The 27078-nt window shown below is 56.2% G+C and overlaps 1 protein-coding gene across 2 annotated transcripts in view; it reads right to left on the bottom strand.

Annotated features, from left to right (window-relative positions):
- Positions 1-4593: 4593 nt before the first annotated feature.
- Positions 4594-27078, bottom strand: part of SPTBN2 (spectrin beta, non-erythrocytic 2) — a 29900-nt gene continuing 7415 nt past the window's right edge. For both annotated transcript variants that reach the window (XM_045558384.1, XM_045558383.1), the window contains exons 7-36: positions 25516-25628; positions 25184-25371; positions 23418-23535; positions 22786-22944; positions 22177-22479; positions 21037-21190; positions 19932-20802; positions 18553-18690; positions 17489-18245; positions 17134-17336; positions 16669-16759; positions 16318-16464; positions 13949-14212; positions 12313-12537; positions 11958-12047; positions 11344-11604; positions 11122-11252; positions 10689-10893; positions 9794-10168; positions 8892-9136; positions 8655-8793; positions 8318-8402; positions 7904-8100; positions 7463-7605; positions 7297-7372; positions 7169-7219; positions 6785-7005; positions 6326-6499; positions 5745-5787; positions 4594-5452 (exon numbers count right to left, since the gene is read on the bottom strand). In XM_045558384.1, the coding sequence (XP_045414340.1) occupies positions 5219-5452; positions 5745-5787; positions 6326-6499; positions 6785-7005; positions 7169-7219; positions 7297-7372; positions 7463-7605; positions 7904-8100; positions 8318-8402; positions 8655-8793; positions 8892-9136; positions 9794-10168; positions 10689-10893; positions 11122-11252; positions 11344-11604; positions 11958-12047; positions 12313-12537; positions 13949-14212; positions 16318-16464; positions 16669-16759; positions 17134-17336; positions 17489-18245; positions 18553-18690; positions 19932-20802; positions 21037-21190; positions 22177-22479; positions 22786-22944; positions 23418-23535; positions 25184-25371; positions 25516-25628 (6401 nt within the window). In that variant the 3' untranslated portion in view covers positions 4594-5218. The remainder of the gene's footprint in view (positions 5453-5744; positions 5788-6325; positions 6500-6784; positions 7006-7168; positions 7220-7296; positions 7373-7462; positions 7606-7903; positions 8101-8317; positions 8403-8654; positions 8794-8891; positions 9137-9793; positions 10169-10688; positions 10894-11121; positions 11253-11343; positions 11605-11957; positions 12048-12312; positions 12538-13948; positions 14213-16317; positions 16465-16668; positions 16760-17133; positions 17337-17488; positions 18246-18552; positions 18691-19931; positions 20803-21036; positions 21191-22176; positions 22480-22785; positions 22945-23417; positions 23536-25183; positions 25372-25515; positions 25629-27078) is intronic.

Here is a 27078-nt window from a genome sequence, read left to right as displayed (position 1 = left end):
CAGGGTCCCGTCCACACCACGCTGCTCGAGGTCTAGGCAACTGCGAATCTCCCGACGCTTTCTAGCGTTGAAAATTCAACGGTGCTCCAAGGGCACCGCCTCCTGGTGGCAAAAGGGAAGCTATTAGGTGGATCACTCACCGTCACCCCTCCAACATGGACGTTTATGGAGATGGATGGATTGAGTTTATCTCTAGGGTGGTTGTCAATCACCGTTCCTCATTGTGGTGGCTCCCTAGCAGCTTCTCTGATACCATCAGGCACAAATTCCTCAGGCTGCCGTCTTCCACTCCAACTACTCGGGTATGTTTCTTTCACTGAATTCTTTTTGTTTCCCAGGCATTTCAGAAGAGGTAATTTTAATAACCAACATGCATGATTGTCTCCTACCTAATTCTGTCTACCTCTCCCCTGCCCTTCTCCTCTTGGGCATTTTCAGTTTCTTTCTGCTCTCAAGACACATGTAGATACCATCTTGACCATTTCTTTACATTTTTATTTCTTTTTTTCTTTTTGAGACAGAGTCTTGCTCTGTCGCCCAGGCTAGAGTGCTGTGACGTCAGCCTAGCTCACAGCAACCTCAAACTCCTGGGCTCAAGCGATCCTCCTGCCTCGGCCTCCCAAGTAGCTGGGACTACAGGCACGTGCCACCACCATCTTGACAGTTTCTGACATTGTTTTCACTAATCTTACCATTTTGTAACTGGGGTTCCTTCAGTGTTCCAGGAGAGACTTCTCAAACAAAGAGTCTGAATTTATCACCCACCTTCATACCTGGTATTTTGGATTCTATCGTCCTCTCCAATTCCCCAAGTTTTCTGAGGTCTCCAAAATTAATGTCCTCTTAACAGTTTTCATCCTCCTAAAATTTCAGTTCACCAACCTTTCCTCTTCTGTGTTTTATTTTTTTTTCTTTGTCGCCCAGGTTAGAGCACAGCGGTGTGATCATAGCTCATTGCACCCTCAAATTCCGGGGCTCAAGCAATCCTCCCTCCTCAGCCTCCTAAGTAGCTAGGACTACAGGTGCGTGCCACCACGCCTGGCTAATTTTTTTTCTTTTTTTTTGTAGAGATGGGGTCTCACCATGTTGATCAGGCTGGTCTTGAACTCCTGGCCTCAGGTGATCCTCCTATCTTGGCCTCCCAAAGTGCTAGGATTACAGGTTTGAGCACCCAGCCGCCTCTATGTTTTATGCTATTTCTTCTCATAGCCCTGACTGTACCATTCCATCTCCTTTCTCCCATCTATTTACTTATTCCCATTTACCTCCATTCTCCTTCCCCTATTCATAGGCAGCCATTCTAATGAGTTTAGTGTGTATTACTTTGTCTGTGTTATTCCAAACATGTCTTTTAAATGTGAGTTTGTATTCTCCATTCTTAAAAATATTTTATTGTGGAAATTATCAAAAAAGGGACAAATGAAGAGAAAATATGATGGTGAATTCCTATGTACCCTTCACCCAGCTTTGACCTTGTCAACATTTTGCTGGTCTTATTCATCTAGCCCCTCTACTTTTTAAATTTTTTGCTGGAGTATTTTAAAGTCAACCTCAGACAATATCATTTGTGTGTACTTCACTATTTTTAATTTAAAACATCAGCACTATGCTATATTATCATCGTTTATGCTCAAATTTCTCCTAGACTGTCACAAATGTCTTTTCTACATTCGGTTTCTTCTAATCTGGACCTAAACACGGTCCACCCGTTGTACATTTGTATAAATTATGTACATCTGTTTATTGTGTTATATAGCTCATAATTTTTTTACTTTTTTCCACTAAGTGCTGTGTTGCTGTGTGATATCTAACTACTGAGTAATTATGTGTGTGCCCTAATTCTGTCTGAGAATTTAGGGGTATATAAACCAGAAGTGGAATTGCAGGGTTGCTGGGTCATAGAATATATGTAGAACTAACTTGTCTAAGTTGAGCAAAGTTGTTCTCTGGAAAGCCTGTGCCATCATACTCTTCTACCTGCAGCGTATGAGGGCCTTTGTATCTCTATGTATTTGCCAATGTTTGACAGTATCCACTTCTCCAATGCCAGTCTAGTAAGTATAAAGTGATATTTCATTTCCCATTCATGTCTTTGCTCATCTTTCTTTGTAGGTTGCAGTCTTTTTGTTGTGGATTTATAGGACTCCCTTGTGTATTCTAGATATTAATCTCTTATTGGTTTCGAATATATTCTCTCATTCTGCCAATTATTAACTTTGTCATGGTGTCCTTCATTGAACAGAAATCCTTATTCTATATCCAATCAAATTAATCAATTTTTTAATCTTAAAGCTTGTTCTTTTGAAGTTTTGCATAAGATGTTCTTTTCTAGCCCTGAGCCACAAAGATATTCTTTTACATTTTCCTCTACTAACATTGTAGCTCTCACCTTTTACATGTAGGTCTGGGAGCCATTTGGAGCAATGCTGTCCAATAGAAATAAGCTACATAAGTAATTTAATAATTTCCAGAAAACACGTTAAAAAAGTAAAACAAAACAGTTCAAAGCCACTTTAATAACACTTTTGAAACCCAATATAGCTAAGATATTATCAACATGTAATCAATAAAAATATATTAAAAGTTTTTCCCTCTTAAGTACTTGACATCTGACAATTTATTTATATTTTTATTTTTTTGAGGCAAGGTCTCACTCTGTTGCCCGGGCTAGAGTGCCGTGGTGTCAGCCTAGCTCACAGCAACCTCAAACTCCTGGGCTCAAGCAATCCTCCTGCCTCGGCCTCCTGAGTAGCTGGGACTACAGGGCTGCGCCACCATGCCCGGCTAATTTTTTCTATTTTTAGTAGAGACGGGGTCTCGCTCTTGCTCAGGCTGGTCTCAAACTCCTGAGCTCAAGCGATCCTCCCGCCTCGGCCTCCCAGAGTCCTAGGATCACAGGCGTGAGCCACCGCAACCGGCAGACATCCGGTATTTTGTACTTACAGCACATCTGAGTTTGGAAAGCCACATCTCAAGTGCTCAGCAGCCACACGTGGCCAGTGGCTGCCACACTGGATAGCGCAGAGCTAGGGTCAGTCCACTCTTGAAGGTGTTGTTATGTGAGAATGCAAATTGATTTTTCTCTAAATAATTACCCCGCTTTCTCTGTCCGCGTCTCCTGTGGATCGGCGGTGCCTGTGCTTACTGTATCTTTGTGCTCCGACTTGTGCCATACCCCTCACCGCCCATCCCATCTGTTGTCTTTCTGGAACTTTTCCTTTCTGCCCCCCCACATAGGAAGGTGTTTCCCGAGACCTACTTCCTGACCCTGTGCTGTCCTCTTCCATGTCCCATCCTTAAGGAATTGTGCCCTACAGTGGCTTCGGCTGCCACATGTCTGTCTTACCTCTCCAGTCACACCTGTGTTTTGCGGGACCAGGACCGCTCCAACTGGCTGCCTACTCATGCTTACGTTTTACATGAAAATGACCATTTCTTCCCTAACTTCTCTCCTCCATTTACACTTCCTTCTAAAATGTCTAATTATTGATTTCCCACCAACCCCTCTGCTTGCCACCTGGGAGTGCAAATGCCCAGATTCCTTGAGCACCCTACAATGTGTGACTGTCACGCCCTTCAAACAGGGGCGATGTTACAGTTGTACTTGAAGAACAAGAGGTATCCGTGTAGCACTGATGTATTATTCCATTTGGTCACATCACACACTGTGCCGTGTATTCACCTGGATACTGTGGAATACAGGATCAACTTAGCAGAAAGAATCATTCTGTGCGCTGCCTGGTCTACCCGATCTCATGTTTGGAGCCCACTCCGGGCTGCTGCGACTGATGTTAGCCGGTGCAGATCTGCTCAGTCGGGGCCCTTGCCCGATTACGCTACAGATGGGGCTGCTTTCCTGGAAAGATGGCTGTTTGTGTGTGCGTAGAAAACACAGCTTTGCCTGTTGGAGGCCACCAGGGAGTGGTCACTTCCACCAACATCTGGAGCCAGACAGCATTGCCCCGAAACCTCCAGTGAGTTCATCATTAGTACTTTACTAAATCTAGAATATATCCTACTGTGCTTTTGTATGTGTATTTATGTCCTTGGGCCTCCCAGGGTAACACCATTCTGTTGCTCAGTCTGTTGGGAACCTGCCACTTCTCCGACGCCTGTCTGAGCTCCCTGGATTCCACTGGGGAGGAGACAGAGTGTGGGGACACTAATCACCCCCTATGTGCCTGACTCTTCCCCCGGGCTGGGCAGCGGCTGAGACTAGGTGGTGGCTGTGGCAATGCTCCCCAGTCTTCCATTTTTAAAAACGGTTTAGAGAATCGAGTGAAGAATGCTGAGCGCCAGGGAAGGAGTCCCTTGTTGCCTTTGAACACGAACACTGCTTGCTGACATCACCCCAACCCACGGTGGACTTCTTTGGTCTAAAAAGAGGCTTGGCAGTGGTCAGGCCAGCACACCGGAGGCCGTCCTCACGGGCAAGGGAGAGCGCGGGGGGAGGCTCCCAGCAGTGTGGTTCTCGCAGGGCTCGGGGGCTGGGGGCAGAGTGGAGACCTGACGCGCAGGAGAGCGGGACCAAAGGAGAGACACGCTCAGGCAGGGGGCTGCGGTCAGGAAAGCAAACACACCCAGAGGCAGTGAGAGAAGCTGAGCTGTTTAATCACCTCCTTGGCCAGACTCAAGGCTGTGGTTGCCCCTGAACGACTCACACCTGGAAGTCACTGAGGGCAGGTGGAGGTGGAGTGGCCACTCAAGTCAGAGGATGAGGAAGAATGGGAAGGGACAGCTTCGGTGCCTCTGACTCCGGCATCTGGCATTCTCACCCCCAGGTCCTGCGTCAGCTCTGAGAGGTTCCTGGCTAGTCCCAGGGGCAAGGAACCAGCCGGCGGACGGCGTGCCCTAGCTGTGGTGGGAGAAGGACCCTGAGGCGGGCAGCCATTCCCCACATGGCCTGTGTTGAGGGCATGGCACTGTCCACCCTGTGGCGGGGACAGAGGCTAAGGCTGGGGAAGAGGCTGAGGTGGGGGGAGTGGAATTGGGGGTTGCCTGGGTCCCACCACCAGTCTGGAATTAAATAGCAGAAGAGAAGGGTTGCCCATGGGGACACCGACTTGTCCCCAGTGACAGTTTCTGGTGATGGGTTGACCTTGGCAACAGACCCTAGCAGCAGGCAGTTATCCGGACAAGAGGGTGGTCCCTGTCCACAGTCCCTGGCAGTTTCCTGAACAGAGGGAGGAGGGAGATGGCCTCAGAGTCTTGACCCCGACTACTTGTTCTTCTTAAAGAAACTGAAGCGTTTCTCTCGCTCTCGTTCTCGGCCGTCCTTGCTGCGAAGCACGACAGGCGCCTCGGCCCCAGCCGGTGCTACTGGGGGCATGGTCATGGCGCGGGTCATGCCCCGGGGGGCACCGGGTGCTGCTGGCTCCTCTGGCTCTCCAGAGGCGGAGGACGCAGTGGCAATGGCCGCATTCACCACCCGAAGCCATGAGCTCATCTCTGCCTGCAGGACAGAAAGACGCCCGGTCAGCTGCAGGGACACTGTGCTGGGCCAGCGCGGGGGACAGCAGGGAAGTGCAAGAGGAGGAGGCAGAAACACATCTTGACTATGGCCTCTCATCAGAAGAAAAAGGACCCTGTAAGGTAGGGAACATGTCTTGGTGCGGCCTCATAAACACCCAGCTAGCACACTGTGCGTTGTCTTATTACAAAGAATGAGATAAGGAAAAGAGAGGGAAGGAGGTTCTAAGAATGGCCCGGAGAGACGGGAACACGGAGGAGAAGCAGCGGCTCACCTCATCCTTGGCCTGGAATAAATATTCTTTTCCATCCTGTAAGCTGTTGGGAGAGAGAAGCCACAGGCAGAGCCGAGACTCCGCCAGATCAGTGCTGGTGAGAGCTCGATCCCAACCCAGAGTCCAGGCCAGGGGGACGTCCTGGCTGCAGGCCTCGGGCCGGACAAGACACATTCTTCAGATGCCCAGGGCCGTAAAAGCAAACCCTTTCCAACGGACTGGCCGTGGAGGGCCGGGGTGCCTCAGCTGGGTGCTTGCTGGCGGGCAGGGGCAGGCCCGAGGCTGCTGGAGGCAGGGGAGTGCCAGACCCGTCTTCAGACGCCGCCCCCCCCCCCCCCCCCGGAAGTCCTGCAGCTCGACATCAGCTGTCAGGCCTGGGTCTTGGTTCCCCAGCTCCCCTTAGTGTGGAATAAATACAGCCACAATCCTCTGCCTCTGCATCTGTCCCCAAGCAGCTGGTCTGGTCACTTCGTTGAGGTGCCCCTTGCAGGGAACCCCTCTCCCTCTGGGCCCACCCCCTCGCTCACCCACATCACTCCTGACTTCCCTCCCACCCCAAGAGCACCGCGCCCCGTTCCTACCCCAGCTTGAAGACATGTTTGCGCTTTCGATAATCAAAGGCAACGCTGCCCTGGGCCCTGGCCAGGCTGACAGGCACTTCTCCGTGGTATGGCACTCCCATGCTGGCTGCCTTTGCATCCTTGTAAAAGCCCAGGCTCCCACGCCGCAGGACGCAGTATATGTTCTGCCAGGACCTGGGTGGGACACGGTGCAGTCGAGAGGTGAGACAGGGTGCCTGGCTGGCCTCGGTGGGGCCTGTGACCTGGGACTTGCAGCTCCACTCCTGTCCTCAGGCCCGTCATCTTTGCGGCCTCCTGGTCCTCCCCCGAGGCCCTGCTCTGGTCCTGAGTCCTGCCCCGTTCCCAGAGGACGCAGTCTAGTGGGCACCCCTCCCTCCGCCTAGGAAGACGTCCCAGGGAAGCCTCCTCAGAAGGCAGGCACCAGGGAGGCCACGGGCACTGCACGGCCAGAGCCAGTACCTGTTGGCAGCCTTCTTGCCGAAGGCCTCCATCTCCTGCTTGCGGCAGAGCATGCCCTCCATCTGCTCCTGAGCAGAGGGCTCGGGGCCGCGAGGGGGCAGGGTGGCAACATGGGCGGACTCCGACGACCTGCTCTGGGGCATTGCCTGAGAGGCCGGGCCCCGTGTCCGGGTCTGCCTCTCTCCCCGTGGCCCACCGGCCTCTTCCCCTGCACCGGATCCCTGTGGGAAAAACCAGTGTCAGTGGCAGAGGGTGAGATGAGAGACCCCCAAGCTTCCTCGGAGCCTCCGCCCTCTCTTATCCCCAGGATGGCACCCCCGGCTTACACCCCCTTTGGTCCCTTCACCCCCCAGCCATCGACACCCACACATCCAGGGAACTCACAGGCCCTTCTGGGAAGCCGCTCTGCTCGAGTCTCTGCTGTTCTATCAGGGGCTGCAAGGACAGGAAGCCGTAAGAGGGTTTGCAAGAGGGGCTACGATTCTGACGGGGTGCGGGGACCCCCGGGTTACCTGTGAGGCCTCTGCGTCCGTGCAGACTCCATTAATGCTGGGCGCTTGTGTGGACGCTGGCAGCCGTGGCTGGGTTCTGGAACAGCCGAAGGTGACGGGGAATAATTAGTCTTTGGGTTGCCTGGGTTCAGCCTCATCCTCCTGCCCCAGGTGTTCCGGCTCTCACCCATCCCAGGTGGCGTCAGGAGCTGTCTGGCCGGCCGCCAGGCCCCCCTGCGGCAGACTGGCCCTGGGTTCCGGGGCAGGGGGCTGTTTCCTCCGTTCCTCCTCTTCCCTCTTCCTCCTTTGCTCCTTCTCCCGCTCCTCCAGCTGTCAAAAAATGCTGAGGTCAGAGTTAGAAGGTCTCATTTCAAAGGACTGGAGTGTTGGGGAAAGCTGAGATGTCTCAGTTCTAGTCTGCTGAAGTAGGAAGGATGGAGAATAGAATTCAAAGGGGGAGGCGGTGTGTCAGCATCGCCTGGGGAACCGAGGACTCCTGAAGTTGTGATGACAACAGGGCACTCCCAGCTCACCCCTGGGAGATGCCGGTGCAGTGGGAACAGCAGGAGAGAGCACCGGCCGGGGCAGCAGGTTGGGGCAGGCGTCCCTGGGGTCCCGTAGCCCTCACCGCAGTGAGCTTCTCCAGCGCACTGAAACGCTCCTCCCAGGCCACCGCTGACTTCTGGAAGGCTTCGTGCCGCTTGATGAGGCTCTCGACTTCATCCACCGTGCAGCCCAGCTCCGCGCTTCGCACCAGCGGCTCCTGGCTGCACAGCCAGGCCTCGGCCATCCCTGCGTCTCTCCCAAACACGAGCACCTCCAAAACTGCCGGGATCGGGCATCACAGAGGGCAGGTCAGAGTGGGCACTGGCAGGGCACAGTGAGAACAAGGACGCAGAGAAAGCCACTGCCCCAGAGCAGTGCCAGGCAGTCGGGCACCTTGCGTTCCACACCCGGGTTCCTGGACTCACGCACTCGGGAAACACAGAGTGCAGGATGCCCAGCCCCTCCTCCCAGGACCCGCGCTCCCACGGCAGCTCACCGAGTTGGAGCCAATCCATCTTCTCCTGCCACTTGTCAGCTGTCTCCTGGCGCCGTGCTTGCAGCTGAGACAGCTTCTCTGAGATCTGGGGGGCAGAGATGCGAGTTAGCACAAATGGGGGCCTTTCCAGCCCTGACCCCGAATCACCCCAGAGGGCTGGTGATTTCTGACGTCAAGAGGCAGACGGTTCTGGGGGAAAGATGGGATGTGGGAAATCTCTGAACGGTGCTGAGGGCAGAGAGTGGAAGATTTCTTGCAAAGAGAGAATGCGAGGAAGCAGCCAGACTCAGAGGGAAAATCAGCACTGAGCCCGGCGCGTGAGGCCAGCATCGCCCACCTCCTCGGCTGCGTAGTGGCTCCTGGCCAGCAGCTCCTGTCCCATGTCGATGCAGGAGGAGAAGCGGTCCGCCCTGGCCTCTATCTCTGCCTTGATGCCTTGTTGGTTCTTGATGACCAGATCCGCGGAGGACACATCCCTAGTGGGTACAGAAACGGTATCGCCCGCTGCCCACAGCCCGTCACCCCCGTGATGCCAGCCACACCATCCACAGAGGCCTGGGCACAGTGGGCTTACCGGGGCCGCTCCTGGGCGTCCATCTGCAGGTTGACCCCGTCCATCCAGAGCATCAGCTCCCGCACGGCCTTGAAGAAGCGGAACTTGTCCGTGGTGTCCAGCAGCAGCTGGCGGCGGGCGGCAGAGCTTCCTTGAAGCTGGGTCCAGGCCTCGGCCACAGCCTGCATGTGGCGGCCGATCTCCTCGGCCTTGTCTCCAGCATAGGCCTTCTGGAGCCGGTGGCCATCGTCCTGCACCTGCTGGACCTGCGGGGCCCCGGGTCAGGGTCAGGCGGAGCGAGGAGGCTCCGAGGAGCCGCAGCCTGTCTCGGTCCTGGCTGCCGCTGTCTATCTCCTGCCTGTTTCGCCAGCCAGAGAGGCAGGAGAAGGAGCCGGGGTGGGGGTGGGGGGTGGCCAGGAACGATGGAGGCAGGGGCCCTGCCAGACTCTGCCCTGTTGGGTCTCACGTGAGGGCCTGGGCTCACCAGAGGAAAGGAGGCCAGGACGCGAGGGTCCTCGGAGATTGCAAGACTGAAACGTTTAGTCTAAAGAAGGGACACGGGGGCGCTGACTGGGTTTAGATGGTGGAAGGAAGGTCCTGTGCTTATTCTGTGCGGTCTAGAGCTCAAGCCTGGGAGGCACCAGCGGGCCGGTGTTAGTGTGGCATGAAGAGTCCTGTAGCCACTGGGGCCACCTGAAAATGACATGGGCTCTCAAGGAGGCTTGTCATTAAAAATGTGAACACAGTGGCTGTCCCCTGGTCAGAGATGTTCTCCTGGAGCAATTCTAACCTCATCCCTCAATGACCCCCGCGAGGATGCCACACTCCCAGCACTTCCGGGATCTGCCCAGCTCCCAAGAACCCCGCCCCACTGCGCACAGCCTCCTCTAAGCCTCCCCCACCTCCTCAGGCTTGGCTCAGACCTGGGCGCTGAGCGCCTGGATGTCATGCTCGTAGGCACAGTGTCGGCGCTGCAGGGCCTCGGCAGCGTTGAGATCACGGCCGGTCCCGTCTGGAAGTTGCTGCTGCTTGTGCTGCACCCGGGCCAGGGCCTGGCGCGCCCCATGCAGGAAGCGCTGCAGCTCGTAGGCGGCGGCCAGCACCTGACCCCGCGTGTCCAGCAGCTCGAGCAGGTCGGCCCAGGCCTCGTTGAGACTGTCCTTCCACTCAGCCACGGTGGCCCGTGCAGCATGGCCCCCAGCGATGAGCCCATTGGCCAGCGCGTTGGCACCGTCTACACGCTCCTGGCCGATGGTGCTCGTGTCCCGGGAGAACTCTCGGAATTTGTCCCGGAGCATCTGGCGGAGGAAGCAGTTGTGCAGACGACGCTGTGACACTGGTGATGTGGCCCCTGCCTGATGGAGTGAGGCCGCCCTGCCACACTCAGAACCCACTTCTCTCCCCGGGGCCGCTCGGGGCACAGCAGGTTTCATGGCCAGGGCTGAGTTAACAAGCAGATGCAGCCACTGACGCTGCATTCAACCGACTCCCTCCATGGGTGGCCCAAGCACTTGGAGATGATTGGAACCTTCAGACCTCGGACAAGGATACCCTGACTGTGAGGATCCAAAGCCCCGAACTATGGTGGGGAGCCCCACCCCATCTGCTGAGCTACGCTGGAAAGAGTGATTGGATATTTCCTTTTTGCCCTTGCCCAGGCTCAGCCCCGTGTCCCCCTTGCTGCACAATTCCTCGGATTAAACACCTCGAGACCCAGGGGGACGCGCCTGCTTAGCCTGGTCTCAGACCCCACCCCTGCCCCTTGGCCCTCTGCCCAGGATGAGGCTCTGGTCTCCCAGTGGGTCCTTCCGAACTCACAGTCACGTGCTCGTAGTCCTGGCCCAGCTCGTGGGAGGCGGCCACCACCTCGCGCTCCTGGATCCACTGCTCCAGGTCATCCAGCTCTCGGCGGAGCTGGCACAGCCGGAGGTGCTCCTGCAGGCGCTCCCGCCGCTCCCCGGCCAGCTCCTTCAGGCTGGCGTACAGCTTGTCCACCTGGGCTTGGCGGATCGATATCCGTGTGCTGCAAGGGGAGTGGCGGGGGCACCATGGGATTGAGGAGCCACTGCTCTGACCCCAGCCTGTTCTGTGCAGTCCTGTCCCTCTTAGTCTCTCAACATCACCAAGTGCCTGTGTCTCCAGCTCTCAGGTGGCTCTGTGCACACAGCACAGAAGGCTCCCAATCCCTGCACCTGCCCTGACAGCGCCCCTCTCCCCCAGGCCTGGGCTTCTGTGCTGCCGCTGCACTCACCTCTCCGGGTGGTCGTGGTCAATCATGTCTTGGCTGCTGGCTGCCAGCTGGTGGACGGTCCGCGCGTAGCTGGCCAAGGCTTGCTCCAGGACCTGGTGCTTCTTCACCTCTGCCTGGGCGCTCGGCTCGTCCTGGGAAAGTGACAGTGGGCATCGGGCAGTGAGTCGGGCCGTGGGGTGAGGCAGAGTCGGCCACACAGACTGGGCTCCGCCCTGCCCTCACCTTGGCCTTCTCCTGGCCCATCATGTGTAACTCCTGCTCGCCCATCCAGGCCTCCGCCTCAGCGGCGTCGCGGTAGAACTGCTGGGCCCGCAGGGCCTCCTCAAGTCGCTTCCCTCGAAGTTCCAGCTCGTGGCCCAGGCGTTTCCACAATCCCTGCAGCTCAGCCAGCTCCGGGCCTGCCGCTGCCGCACCCAGGGCCCGCTGCCGCTCCGTTAGGTCTGCAATCCGGGGCTCGTGGCCTTGCATCTCCTTCTGCAGGGTCTGCCCCGGCAGCAGAAGAGGAAACACGGAAGGGCTTGCTGAGGGACCCCTACCCCCACCTCCCTTAGACCTGCTCAAGGGCAAGCCCTCTCCACCCTCTTGCCTCTTGTCCTTCCCCAGCCCTCTCTGCAAGGCCCCCTTTCTTGGCCCAGATACTCAGTGGTAGTGACCCTTCCATCCACCTGATCTGCTACTAAGAGAAGCCACCCTCCCGGTGAGGAAATGAGGACCACTGAAGCCTAGGGGTACACACAGCATGGAGCCTGGGCCAGAGAAGCACCAGGTCTTAAGAAGAAACAAATGTCCAAGTCTGGGGAGGCCCCTGGGGACTTTGCCTTCAGCCTCTGCCTCACCTGGTTTTTCTTCATGAGAAGCTGGACGCTAGGCAGGTCCTTGCCATGTTCCATGGAGCTGGCCATGGGCAGTCGCTCCGTCACCCACAACTGGAAGAGGAAGGGGGTCAGCGGAGTTCCAGAGGGCAAAGCAAGCACTGGGGGTGGGATAGTGGGGATGTCTAGAGCTACTGGGGCTGGGGTAAAGGGACCAAGAGGGCATCCCCAAGTCTCCCTGGAGGGGAAATTTTCAAGCCAAAGAGAAGAGGGAACAGAGCACTGCTGGCGTCTGCCCAGCAAGAGGCTAGAGAGCCGTGTGGCATGGGGTGATTTGCCCAGAGAAGACTCTCTCCCACCCGCGGCCCCAGGGACTCACGATCTCGTCCTCCACGTCCCGGTGGAACTGGTGCTGCTCGCGAGAAGCCTGCAGGCGCTGGCAGCGTTCCTGCATGGGCTGGTACAAGGCCCTGAACTTCTCCTCCACGGCCCTCGAGGTCCTCTCCACCTCCCCTGCGCCCTGGTCTTCCTGGGCCAGTGCTTTTGCCTGGGCCTGGATGGCCTCCACCTCCTTCTCCCGCACAGCCATCTCCCGCTCCAGCATCTGCACGTGGCGGGGAGGACGGATGCGTCAGCCCTGCATTTCCGCCTTCAAACCCGGAGGAGACGCTCAGCTGTATCAAGCCAATCATGGCTTATCATCCCCGGGGCTCACTACAGGGACAGCATTCCTGGGGCCCGGACCAGTGGCTCCTAAACTTTAACACACATAAGGATCCGGGGCAGCGTGATGACCGTGCCGTCGGCCCGAAATCCTCCTCGGTTCCAAATCCATCTTTGCCCTGCTTTGACACGTTGGTACTGGACCCTGTAAACATTTCTCTTTTGCCAGCTGTCACAGTGCTTGGCCTTGTCAGTAGAGGGTGCTGGAGGGACAGCAAAAGGCACAGCAGGAAGGGGGTCTATGGCTCCAGTGTGCTCTTCTTGCTCCTACAGCAGCACCGCACAAGAGATCCCGTCGTCTCACCCTCCTGCACGGTTGCCGGCGCTCCGGTGGCAGCCTCCTGCCGGCCAGCCTTGGCCTTCCAGCTGCAGACTGCCCTGGCCCATGATACTCCGGCAAATTTCTAGGCCATTCGCTGGGCCTCAGCCCTCTCCAAGGTCTGAAACTCAACCATCTGTTCCTTCCTTGGGTCCCCCTGGCCCGCAGGTCGGAGCTGCCCCTGCATTGGCTAGTCCTGTGCTCTTTAGAGCAGGGCCAGCAAACCCAGCCCTCTGCCCATTCTTTTAAAGTTTATTGGAACACAGCCACACCTCCTTTTTTGTCTGTTGTCTACGGCTGCTTTTACCTTACAAAGACAGAGTTGAATAGTTGTGACAGAGACCGTATGACCCACAAAGCTCCAAACATTTACAGAAAAAAAAGGTTTTTTGTTTGTTTTTGGTTTTTTGGGATAAGGTCCTGTTCTGTCGCCCTGGCTGGTATCATTATGGCTCAGTGCAACCTCAGACTCCTGGGCTCAAGCGATCCTCCTTCCTCAGCCTCCAGAGTAGCTGGGACTACAGGTACACGCCACCACGCCCAGCTAATTTTTCTATTTTTTGTAGAGACAGGGTCTCACTCTTGCTCAGACTGGTCTTGAACTCCTGGCCTCAAGAGATCCTCCCGCCTCGGCCTCCCAAAGTGCTGGGATTACAGGCGTGAGCCACTGCGCCCGGCCGGAAAAAAAGTTTTCCGACCCCTGTTGTAGGATTCTCTTTATCCCTTTTAACTACTTTCTACTAATATTTCTTTTCACTAAAGTCCACCCCTTCCAAATGTGGGTAGGTCTCTATCTCTTGACTTTACCCAAACTGACACATCGCCCTAGAGGTTCCCACACCGGCGGCCCACAGAAATCACTTCGAGAAGCTGTTATCTGCCAGGCCTCAGAATGGCCCCCCAGCTCTCAGGATCTACGGCCTCCCTCCTTTCTTCCGCCGTTCGCCATCCCCACCAAAGGCCCACGGCCCACCTGCTGCTTCTTGAGTAGAATGTTGACGCTGGTGAGGTCCTTGCCGTAGTCGTCTGAGTGCAGCTGGGCCTGCAGGCTCTCCAGCCAGCTCTCCAGGGCGGAGCAGCTCTGGGCAAACAGCTCGGCACGGTTGGCATCGAACAGGCTGCGGGCCTTGGCTTGGGTGGTGGTCTCCAGCTCATCCCAGCGCCTGTGCAGGTCCCCCAGCTTCTCCGACACCAGGGCTTTCAGCTCTGGCTTCTCAAGAGTCAGCTCCCGCCCTTCCTGGGAGGCAGGACAGAGAGTGTCAGTGCCAGAATTAGACACCACTGAACTTCACAGGCGATAGCAGACCAAGGAGCTAAGAGCAGCAGAGACCTGACACGTGGGCAGTAACTCCAAGTCCTTGTGTGTTCTCGTGAACACACTCTTCCCGGAGGCTGCAGACCCCTCTGGACTGCCCTGCCTGCCCTGCTGGCCAAGCCACTCCTCCTCCAAGGCCCAGCTCAAACCCGTTTCAGCTGAGGAGCCGTTGCAGTCCGTCCTTAGCGTGGGCTCCCTGGCACTGTGGTTTCCAGTGTCACGCTACATGCAGACTTGCCTCATTCACTCTCACCTCACGTGTCCCAGCTTGTCACCCCTCACTTGAACTGTGGCCAGTGCGTCCCACCTGGTTCCCCACCTTCAGCTTCTCTGCTTGAGGATGTGTTTCTGAGGAGGTGAGGGAAGCACACTCTCTTGAGCTGAGTGGAAGGAGAGTTACAAGTGCCAGAGACTTAATGTCCCCAGAAACAGCCCTTAACCAATGACAGGCAGAGAGTCGATGGATAAACACCCAGTGTCCTCGTGCTCTGGCTGTGACGACGTTGATGTGTGTTCTACACTGTCTCTCACGGGCCCTGTCAGGGCTGAGCTCCGGCTCCACACGGGGTGACTGGCGTTACTGTGCACCTTGACTGACCTCAGCCCTTCTCTGTCTCATCTCTCCACCCCGCTGCCAGCACCTCCTGGCATCACCTCCCATCTGAGTGGCCTGCACTAGGATCACTGCTTCAGCATCTGCTTCTTGCAGAACCCAAACCCAGGCACTGCCTTCAGGCTATTTCCCACGTGGCTGTCACTGTCAGGATGAAGGGCGGGCGTCAAGGCCAGCACTGCTTGGTAACTTCACAACCCTCAGCACAACCCACACCTCAAAGCACACTCCCCACTGGGGATCAGGGCTGTGGGTGGCCTGGCCCTGCGTGCTTTTCCCACCGTTTCTTCCATGGGCCCCTTCACACACCCTGTGCTCCTAGGGACTGACAGACCCCCGTGCTCCCGTTCCGGCCCTTCCACAGCCCTGCTTTTCTGCTCTAACTGTTTTCTCTACCGAGAAACATCTTTCCCCCAATATCTCTGCTTGTCCAAATTCTGCTGGTGCCCCGTGGACTGCCATGGGAGCTCTCAGAAGACCCACGTCTCCTCTCTCCTCTGCCCCAGGCTTTACCAGGGTCTCTCTCGGCACCCATCCTATGCTGCTGTGGATTTAATTTACCTATTTGTGTACGAGTCTCCTGTCCTGGCTACAGTGTCGTTCCTTGAGGGTGGTGCCCACAATGGAATCATCATTGTCCCCCACTCAGGGCCTCAGACAATGCTTTGCACAGAGGAGCAGCAAGTGAGTATTCGCTGAACAAATGGAAAAACCAAAAACATGCTGGCCTCCTCTTCTCCCCAACCATCACACCCTTGAGGGGAGGAAAGTGTCTTTTTATATACCTTGCAGTCACACGCAATGTCCTCTAGGCATACTTGCTGAGTAGAAGTGAAGTTTCACCTGTCCTCCGCTCTTGAGGAAGAGCTGGGTGGGTGGGAGACCAAGGACCAGGGACAGAAAGACTCAAAAGCAAGGGTTGGCAAACTATGGCCCATGGGCCGAATCTGGCCTCCTGCCTGTTTTTATAAATAAAGTTTTATTGCAACACAGCCACACTCCTTCATTTCCGTGCTCTCTGTGGCTGCTTTTGCACCACCACAGCAGGGATGAGGAATTGCAGCAGAAACTGTAACAGTTGCTACTGGCCATTTACAGAAAAAGTTTGCAGATTCCTGCTGAAGGGTTTCTTCCTGCTCGGGACCCAGGAAGAGTGATCATGTTGAACCAAAGCTGCAGTCTGGCCCCCTACTCATTTGTACTCTCGAAAAGTTCTGGAGTTACTGTCCCACAGCCCTGAGACATTTGTCCCCCAGGCCACAACTTTCCACGTTGGAGGGGTGGCACCAGAGGCCCTATGATCTCTAACCCTGAAAATAAACATATCTTGGAGCCAGGCCCCTCCCCTGCGCTGCAGTGGGACCCTGCCCGAGGCAGCCCCAAGACTCCTCGCCGCCCCTGCCACACTGCTCACCTTGTCCACCTTGTCCAACCAGTCCTTGTTGGCGGCCAGCTCGGCCATGAACGCCTGGTGCTTCTGCCACTTGGTGTGCAGGTTGCGGGCCTCGTCGTAGGACACATCCTGGGCTGTCAGCATCTTCTCGTCAATCCAGAGTTTCAGCTGGACCAAGCGTGACGTAGGGATGGAGGACAGAGGATGTTTCAAAGGGAGAGACCAGTGGGGCGCAAAAGAGGGTGAGACTGGGGAAGAGGCGTGAAGGGGCTCACACGCTCTGGTGACACCGTGATGGACTTGTTCTAGGCTCAGAGTGGCAAACGGATGGCTAGGGAATGTCACAGGGGACATCAGGGACTAGAGCCTCACCTCGTGACAATCTTGTAAGAAATGCTGCTGTTCTCGGTTGTCCCGAAGACGGCCCAAGAGCTGCTGCGCTGCCTCCTGATTCTTTCTGTGTCTGTAACGACAGCCCCGAGTGAAACCCTTGAACTCGCTGTGAAAGGGTTATGACCCTTTGACTAACTCAGAAGCCTTCAGTCCTCCTAGTAGGGGGATGACGCCTTCCCGGAGCACGACGAGACAACCCAGGAACCCCGGTTTCCAGGCCTGCTCCCCGGTAGACGTCACCCTGCCCTAGTGCAGGGGGAGGCAGAAGCTCCCAGCCCGTGGTGTGGTCCCTGTCCCACCGTCTGGTTCTTCCTCCTCTGCTTTTCCGCCAGCCCCTGCCCCATCTGTCAGTTTGCCTGTGCCACGTTCTCCCTCTCTGAGGCCATCCTGTTTTCACTCCTTCCCCCCCACGGGCCCCTCATCCGTGCACTGTCCCCCCAACACCTCCGCTCGATGGAGTCTGCCTTCTCCCGGATCTTCTCGGCGTGGATGTTGCCCTCGGACACCAGCTGGCGCCCGGCCTCCAGGAGCCCGCGGATCCGCTCCCCGCTGGCGTCCATGGTGCTCATGAAGTCTTCCAGCTTCTTTATGGCAGCGTCAGCAGCCTGGAGAGTCCCCGGCATCTCCGCGTGAGACAGAACGTACTCCTGTATGGGAGGGTGACACTGAGCTCACTTCTCACAGCACCACTCAAGCCCTCAGAAGGGACCCCCCCCCCGCCCTCATCTGAGATGTAGGGGCCGATACCCCAGCCCCTGCGCCCCCCTGCTGCGCACCCTCACGGCTGCCCAGCGCTCACCTGGCTGCTGAGCACGCCCTCTGCCTGGCGAGCGTCCCGCAGGAAGCCCTGGAGGCCGTGGGCCTGGGCCAGGCGACCTTGCCGGCTCTCCCACATCCGGCCCAGCTCCTCCCAGCCGGTTCCCAGGGCTTCCAGTCGCTGCCGTAGGAAGAGGCACTGGGGATCCGCCTGGTCCCGGGTCACCTCCTCGCCCAAGGCCCGCAGCCGGCTATACTCGCTCTGGGCCCGCTCCACCTCTCCCCGCAGGGCTGCGTGTTGGGCTAGGAGGGCCTCTGCCTCGGGCAGGGTGGCTGGCCCTTCTTCAGAGGCCACGGCGGTCTGAGTGCGCCCTAGCCAAGCCTGGAAGTCATCCAAGCTGCGCAGGAAGTCCTGCAGCCGCCGTGCCTCCCCCAGCGACTCCTCTCGACGCCGCATGGTGGCCCTCAGGTCCTCCCAGCCAGCCTGCACTTCTCCAAGCCGGGCGTTGATGGCAGGGGCCTGGGCCGGATGGCCAGCGGCCAGGGCATTTGCCTCTCGAGTCAGTTCACCCACCCGGGCGGCGATGGCTTCCAGGTCCCGCTCGGTGCCGGCCAGCTTACGCTGCAGGGCCAGCACCCCGGCCAGGTCGTTGCCCAGGCCCTGGGTGGACTCGATGACCTTGGTCTTCTCTCTCATCCAGGCCTGGGTCTCCGTGCACTCTAGGTGGTAGTTCTGGATGCTCAGGGCTGATGTCAGAGCTGCCTTCTTGCCGTCCGCCAGGGACCGAAACTGCTGCCACCTGAGAGCCAGGGAGGGTTTAGCTCCCCAGCCCTGTCCAGATCTATCTGGAAGCTTCTTCCCTGCTTCTTCCTCTGTGGGTATTTTCTACTCACCTGCTCTCTGTTCTAAAGCAGCTGCTCCCCGCTCATCTTCCCCGACTGCTTCTCTTCTTGGCCCCTCTCACCTCTCCATCGTTTCTCCTCCCCCGACACAGCCCTGACCTCTTTCCTTCCTCCTTTTTAACCACCTTCCAGCCCTGACAAACTCACTTCCCAGTGTCACCCCCATGCTTTCTCAGTCCCCCATCCCGCCCTCCCCAAGCCCACCTGTGGTTGAGCTGCTTCTGCGTGTTGACAATGCGGTCCTTGCCCGGGGGGTTGGCCTTCAGCAACTGCTCAGCAATGTCATTCACGGCAGTGATTCGTGCAGCAAGGGCGTTCATTTCAGGCTCCAGGGTCTCGAACCTGAGCGAGTGGAAATGCTGGGCGTGACCGGGGAGGCCGCGATGCCGCAAGCCCAGCCCCTCCCTTAGGCCCCACGAGAGCCCCTCTCCTTCACCACGGGGCCTATTTGTAGGCATCTCTGCCTCGCAGCCCACAAGGCTCACAGCACCTGTGGGTCAAGGGAGGAGCCCCCAAGCCCCACAAAACAAGCAGAAAAACTATCATCTCTGGAGTTGCTCAAAAAGGCGGTAAAAGGTGAAGGTCAGGAACAGCTGCACAAGCCAACCAGACCCTGGTGTGGGCCCAGCCATCACCAGCCTCTCTCTTGGCCTGGGGCTCACCCCTTAGCTGCCTGCCTGGGTCTCGTCCTACCAATACGTGTGCGAAAATGCAGTAAGAACCAAAAACATTTGTCTAAGTGATAAAGGTGTGAAGTATAACTTCTCCCAGGTACACTTTATAGGGCAGGGCATGAAAATATTTTCTGTAAAGAGCCAGGCAGTAAATCATTTCGGCTTTGTGAGCCACGCAGTCTCTGTGCAGCTACTCCACCCTGCTTCTGTAGCACAGAAGCAGCCACGGGCAGCACCTAAAGGAACGAGCACGGCTCTGCTCCAGTATAGCTTTATTGACAAAAACAGGCAGCAAGGCCGGACTTGCCCAGGGGTTGTAGTTGGTCAACCCCTGTATTAATATGTCTTGAAAAGTAAAAAATCCTTAATTGTTTTTAAAACCCAGGAAATTTGATCCTAGATTGAGATATGAAGGAATTGCTAATTTTGTTCTATATGATAATAGTATTGTGGTTAAGAAAACTGTCCTTTCTAAAGAATTTTAAGATTTACTATTTTGTAAACAAAGCTATTTTGTGACAGGTAAAGCAGTGCCTCTACAAGGTGTGTATCTTCAAGGCTTCAGCTATTTTAAGTCTATACACACAATTAAAAAATAATATATTGTATGTAAAAGTGCCTCCTCCTATTTCTTAAAGGAGGCAGCCTGAAGAATGTAGGAGTGAAATGACAATATTGACGGTTTGCTTTTTAAAAGGGAGGTGAATCAAATAGAGCAAGACGTTGACAATGACCGAGTTTGGGTGATGGGCATGTAGTGGTTTGTTGCGATATGTCCTCTACTTGTAGGTTCAACATTTTTCATCAGAACTAAAAACAAACAGCCACTAAGACTCAGAAGGACGAGACAGGCAGTCTAGCAGACTCACAGCCCCGCACGGCCTGCTGCTGGGAGGCCTTGGGGCCTACCTCTGCTGCACGACCTCCAGGTCCTCCAGGCGCTCAGGCAGGGCCAGCCCGTTGAGCCACTGCTCCTTCTCCTCCACCCAGAGCCCACAGGCCCCAGCCTCACTGAGCATGGTGTAGAGCGCCAGGGCTGCTTCCAGGGCCTGTGCGCGCTCGCCTGCCTGCGCCTGCAGCGCCTGGTAGTGCCGCTCCAGGGTGGGCACCCTGCCCTGCACCTCGGGCGTCCGGCTCAGCGCCAGAGGCAGGGCTGCAGCCTGTTCTCTCAAGGCATCCAGTGTTGGCCGGTGGCCTCGGATCTCCTCCTCCAGGGCCCGGTGCTGCCTGGCCAGGGCCTGCGTGGAGAACTCGTCATGCCCCAGCTCAGGGCTGGACACCAGGCGCAGCGCGTCCACCAACCAGGCCTCCATGTCGTTTGCATCTGCCTGGAACTGGTAGAGGCTGGCGGCCTGGGACAGCCGCTGAGCACGTTCCTCAGCCAGGGCCTCTAGCCGCTCCCACTGGGCCTGGAGCTCAGCTGCACGGGCAGCAGCCTGGCCTGCACCGGGGTGGCCCTCGGCCACCAATTGCTGGCCCTGGTCCAGGGTGAGCTTCAGGGGACCCAGCCGGCCGCTCATCTCGCCCCGCAGGGCCGTGTGCTTGTTGAGCAGGCGGAGGACGCCGGTCAGGTCCCGGCCGGTGTCAGCTGAGGCCAGGAGGTGCTGCTGCTCCCGCACCCAGGCCTCAGCCTCGCCCACCTCCCAGAGGAAACGCCAGAGGCGCCGCGACTCCTCCAGCCGGGCCCGCCGGGTTGCTGCCAACTCGCACAGAGCCTCGTAGCTCTGCTCCAGGGTGGCCACCCGCTCCGACACCAGCTGTGGGTCACAAGGTCTGTACTCTGAAAAAGTCACAGCAGAGGGTCAGGGCTGTAACCCAGCCCTCAGCTGCTGCCGGTCCACCCCCGTTACGGATCCCCCCGCTACTCTCTCAAGCCTCTCTCCCTGGCTCTAGCTCTGTCACCCACCGCCCACCCACCAGCTTTCCTGTCCCCAGGTTTTCCCAGTCTTCTGCCTCAGCTCTTCAAGTTCTCCCTCCCAACGCCCCCTTTCCAGAATCTTCCCGTGGTTATCACCTTTCCCCGGGTCGCAGAAGCGCAGAGCAGAGGCACTGACAGCCCGCACCCTCTCAGCCTGCACGGCGATGTCCGCTTCCACCAGCTCATGCAGCTGCAGCAGGTCCTCCACGCCGGCCAGGTGCTTGCCCAGGTCCTGAGACTGCAGCCGGCCCTGCCGGGCACAAGCAGCTTGCCAGTGCCCACCTCCGGGGCTAACTTCGTGCTAACCTCGCTGTGTTTTCCTTTGGGTGGCTCCAGGTGTTGCACCCAGGTGAGCACACCTGCTCACTCATGCACACAGGGACACCCCCGTTCTGCCAGGCATCCCAGCCCCCTTATCCTCACCTCCCTCCCATGGAACAACTTTCTCACGAAATCCTGCTGCTGGAAGCTTTGCTATGACTCATCTCAGCCTCGGAATCATCGACTCTCCTAGCGTCACAGCTTCGCCCCCAGCATCTCTCCGGACCCCTCCCATACCCGCCTCTTGCCCAGGCGACCGCACAGCCTCTGACGGGTTTTCTGCACGCAGCAGCCAAAGTGACCTTTTGAAAAGGCAGAATCCTGTTTCTCCCTTTCAAAACCTTTTAATCTAAAGGCTCCTTGTTACCTTGAATAACATCCAAACCGCTTGACCAGGCCTGTAAGGCCCCAGTGAGCTGGCTGAGCCCCCCTCTCAGTCCACGCCCCTCTCCTCACACTGACAGCCCTCAGGATGTCCCCCTGATCCGGGACGTGCCGCACTTGGACAGGCGAGGGCCACTGCCCAGCTGCTGCGTCTGCCTGGAATGTTCTCTCCCCAGGTCTCCCTGTGCCGGCTCCTTGTGTCGTTCGGGTCTCAGCGTAAATGGCAGCCTCTCTGCGAGGCTGTGGTGACCACCCTGTTACCCCACCTGCTCCAACTGCCTCATCGGGTGGGTTTCTGGCCACCTGCTCTTCTGTGTATGGAAATGTCTGTGGGTTTTCGGCCAGTCTCCTCCCACTGGGCCGTGAGCCCCATGGGGACAGGAACCTGTCTACTTTGTGCGTCAGCACCGGGGATGGCCCTGCACTGCTACACGCTCTGCAGAGACTGGCTGGGCAAACAGGCGACTGCACTGGTGGCCGTGCCCCTCGGTTCTCGATCATCTCAAGCCCCCAAGCGCATCCCACTGGTACCTTCATCTCTTCCATCCAGTCCATGAGGTAGAACAGGTCCTGAAACACCTTCTGCAGCTCCAGGTTGAGGAGGAGCCGCTCCCGCCGGGCAGCCACCATCTGCCGCAAGAAGTCCCAGAGCCGCGCCACGTTGTGCTGCCGAGCGGCAATGCGCTTGATGTCGTGGTAGCGCTCGGCCGCCAGCTCCGCGGCCACGGCGTCCACTGCCTGCACCCGGCCGCTGTAGGCCACGATGTCCGTCTCAATGGCCTCGTGCTTCCGCACTGCTGCCTCCACTGCTGCCAGCTCCAGCCCAAAGTTGTCCTGTGCCGGGGGCCGGGCGGGGAGGCTTGAGAACCAAGGCACAGCGGCTCTGCTCTCCCCTTCCTCCCCCAGAGCACTTCAGCTGCAAGATGCCAACTCCACACAGTGGCCAAGTTTCCTCTCCATCCCTCCCATCCTGCCTCGGCACCCCTCTCTCCTGTTCAGACCTCTGGCCCTGGTTCACGGGTCTCGTGGTCTTTTTACCTGTGGGATGGGTTTCATGTTTCATCCCCTCTCCTCATCCACCACTGTCTCTCTCCCAATTCTCCCAACAAGCCTGGACGTCCCCAGAGCCCCGAGCCCTACCTGGGACACGAGGCGCTGGTTCTCGCTGAGCCAGGTCTCCCGCATGGCGGCCTTGCGGTCAAAGCGGGCAGCCAGCTGCTCCAGCTTCTCCTGGCGGATCAGCTCCGTGCGCAGCGCCAGCTCTCGCTCGTGCTCAGCTTTCTCAAGCCGCTCCCAAGCCTGCGCAGTGGGGACAGATCAGTGAGAAAGGGCCAGGGCAGGCAGGGGTCAGGGGGCTGGGGACACATGGAAAGTCCAGTGGACACAGTGGAAGGCAGACTGTGCGAGGAAGCACGAGGAACGGCCGTGTGCAAACTGTCTGCTCCTGTACAAGGGCGGGAAGGAGCAGGAGGAATAGAGACTGATTTGTTTGTGGTGGCAGGACAGTGGGTGAACCTTACTTTTACTAATCTTGTAACACTGCGGGAAAAAATAAAATAAAAGTCAGGATGGTGAGTTGGGAACATGTTGCGTAAGATAATGGACTTGCGGTGTAATTTCTTTATGTGACCCTGCATGGAGAGTAAGACAAGCGGGTGCGGATATGCGTGAGGACTGCCGTGGGGCAGCCACACGGAGTGGTTGAGTCCCAGGCTGGGGCAGTGGGGCGCGGAGGAGGCTGAGATGGCCCGGGGCTGCCCCGAGCTGCAGACCTTGTTGATGTCGGAGATGAGCCGGCCCTCGCGGGGAGTGTAGACCTTCTGGTTGTTGGCCCGCAGCTTGCTCTGGACGGTGAAGAGCAGCACCTCCAAGTTCCCCTTCTCAGTGAACCTGAGGCAGGAGGCCAGGCTGGGGTCAGAGTCAAAGGCCACGTGGGGCACAAGGACTCCTCACTCTTCAAAGTGGAGTGTCCTGCGTTATTTTTCTTCTCAGAAAAGCAACACATGCTCTTTGTGTGAAAGCCAGAAAATACTGGCAAACCAAAAAGAACATCATTTTAAAACCACCCAAACCATCCGGAAATGATCCTTTTGTGTGCATATATTTGATGTCGGTTTCACACGGATGGGGTCAGAGTGCAGCCACAGCTAACGTTTATCAAGGACTCGCTCACTGTGTGCTGGGCCCAGCTCGCAGAGCTGTACATGCATTAACTCGCTTACTTGTCACTGTTACCTACATTCCCTTACTATTATCTCCATTTTCCAGATGAGAAAACTAAGACAGAGAAAGGCTAAATAAGTTGCCCAACACCCACAACTGCTAAGTGGCAGGGCCAGGATTTAAACTCAGGCCCTTTGAACCTGCATGCTTAGCGCTTGGTTCTCTGCTGTCTACAGGAACTCTTTTGTAACCTGTTTCTTCACTTATTTTTCGTGAACATCTTTCCATGTCAATAAATGTATCTTCAATATTATTTTCAGGCCGGGTACGATGGCTCATGCCTCACATAATCCTAGCACTCTGGGAGGCCGAGGGGGGAGGATCATTTGAGCTCAGGAGTTCAAGACCAGCCTGAGCAAGAGCGAGACCCCGTCTCTATTAAAAATAGAAAGAAATTATATGGACAACTAAAAATATATATAGAAAAAATTAGCCAGGCATGGTGGCGCATGCCTGTAGTCCCAGCTACTCGGGAGGCTGAGGCAGTAGGATCGCTTAAGCCCAGGAGTTTGAGGTTGCTGTGAGCTAGGCTGATGCCATGGCACTGTAGCCTAGGCAACAGAGTGAGACTCTGTATCAAAAAAAAAAAAAATATATATATATATATATATATATATATATATATAAATTTTTTTTTTTTTTTCTCCAGTGGCTGCCCTGTGACTTATTTTTCTTTTGTAAAGGTCAATGCTGGTGATCATCCTTGAAGCTACATATTTGTTTAATGCCCAGAAGAGGAGTTTCTGGGTCAAAGGGCACACCTCAAATCATTTCCTGGAAGGTAAAGGAACAGTTGTTTTCTGGGCTAATACTAGTCTGGGGGATGGCCTTTATTAACTCCAAAAGAGCTCAATAAACAGACGCTCTAGCATGTACTGTATAACATTGTTTGGCAGCAATTCCACCCTTGAACCAGTTAATTGCTAAAACATGTAGATGATAAGAGTCTGTACAATGCTCAGGTGACCAGCCACACCCCTGTGCTGCAGCTGGCACCTGGCCTTCAGGTCCAGTCCCTATGCTGGGGTCGGTTGCTGCGACACCCCAACCTGTAATCTTATCTGAGGGATTGCACCAACTCAACCTACCATAGCAATACTTTCCACAGCATGATTTTTAAAAATGGCTAATCATTCAAAAACATTATTTTGTAACAACGATGTTGTTTGGATGCTTCTGATGCTTTGAGCTGGGGAAACAAGCCTCCGCTGCCAAATTTCCCTCTCGAAAGGCTGCCCTGATTTGGGTTTGCTCTCCCGCGAGCACAGCTCAGGGCAGGTGTGCCTCAGCAGGGTGCGGCCCCAGGGACACCTACTTGGGCGGCTTCTCCACAGTGCGGTAGGAATTGAAGGACTGCAGCTGGTTCTGGACCCCGCTCAGGGAGTTGGCCAGTTGCCGGTCATTTAGGGTCACAATCATTTGCTCAATCCACTGCAGCAGCTCTGAGGCCAGGGACTCGTACTTCTCTACCAGGCGCTCTGCCTCCATGGCATGGTCTAGCACCTGCCAGACAGAAAGGGATGTGGGGTCCCACCCGCAGGGCTCCTGGCCCAGTCCTACAGCTCCACCTGCCCCCCCTTTAGGGGAGTAAGAGCCCGGGTCAGCCCTCCTCTGGCTTTTCTGCTACTGTCCCATGGTGGGGAGTACCTTGCCAATTCTTTTGCCTTCCACGGCCAAGGCCTTCATCTTGGAGAAGTAGTGGTAGTAAGTGGCCACATATGTGATGATTGATTTCTCATCGGGCTGGTCCACATTCACATCTGAGAAAAAGGGCCACTCAGGTCAGGCAGAGATTAGAAACCTGCCTCCCAGAAGTACACCCACAACTTGAATCGCTTACCCCTAGCCTGGGGCTCTCCTAGCCCTCCAAGGCCAACACCTTTGCAGCCCCTTTCAGACCAAAATGACAACTCAATCATTTGAATTAAGAGAGCACAAAAACACCTCATTTTTTTTTTTCTTTCTCCTACAAGTGAGAAGGGCCCTCCAAGCACAGGACAGACCCCAGAAGCCCAAAGAGGCTTTTACTCGTGTTCCCAGTGGAGACCAAAATTAGTTGTTTGGAGGAAGAAAAGCAAGAAAAGTCACAGCGTTTCCACTTGGGGACGGACCATGGACTTTTAGGCCGGAAAGATGTGTAAGAAGTCAACAGATTCAGGGGCAGTGGGTTGGAAGGCATGAACTAAGCAAGCCTCCTGAACCTAAGATGTTCAGAGTGACAGCCCCAGTGAGCCCCTGAGGGACACAGCAGGGACAGAGGCCAGCTCTCAACATCATCTCTGGGCACAATCACAGCCATTTCTAACCTCAGTCCCAAAGCTCAGCCCAAAAAAGTAGGTGTCCTTTAAGCTGAAGTGACTTCCCCCACATGACCAGGGCTGGCCATAACTTGAAATCCCTGGGCTTTCTTCATTAAGCCAGACTTTATCCTACCTAAAGGTATGACTATGACCAGAAGCCTCTTCACCACTTCTGGAAACACATAGGCAGGTGGAAGCAACTGCAGTCATCTCAGGAAGTGACAGAATACTTAGCTTTACTTCCATATTCCGCATTCTAGCTGTGCCTCTCACACACCCTCCAAGGAACACTGCATCTAGCCTGCTTCCATCACTGCGTAGCTCATGTGTGTCATTAGAAGGAGCACTTCCAACAGGGGGTCTCTTGTCTCTTCTCTCCTCTCCTTTTCTGGCTGCACCAAGACTGCTCTCGGCTCCCCCAGAGGCAGCCAAAAAGACAGGCTCTGGCACTAGGCTGCCCGAATTCGAATCTCAGCTCCACCAGCCGGACGACCTTGGGCCACTCACTGAACCTCCACAGGGCCCCGTCTTCTCTTCCATAAATGAGGATAATGACAGTACGATTTCAAAGGGGTGTTGTGAGGACTAAATTAATAGAAACATGTCGAGTGCAGAGCCAGGTACAAACTAAAAGCCCAAGGGCTGTTACTGATCCCATCAGCATTCCGGTTAGAACCACAGGAGCCAACTGACAGGGTCAGCTGACATCGGCCAAGCCTGGGCTAGACCTCAAGGTCAGGTAGCTTAATTTAGAATCCTAGAATTTTAGAATGAGAAGGGCCCTTAGAGACCTTACAGACCAATCCTCTCATTTTAGAGATGAGGACCCTGAGCCACAGAGAGGCCCGGCGACGGGCGCTCAGTCACAGAGCTGCTCTGTGCCCAGGCTGAGAGATGACCCATAGTCCGG

Source organism: Lemur catta, chromosome 7 (genome assembly GCF_020740605.2).
Source record: "Lemur catta isolate mLemCat1 chromosome 7, mLemCat1.pri, whole genome shotgun sequence".
NCBI lineage: Eukaryota > Metazoa > Chordata > Mammalia > Primates > Lemuridae > Lemur > Lemur catta.
Note: the sequence above shows the minus strand (reverse complement) of the source record. Positions and strands in the feature narration are given on the sequence as shown.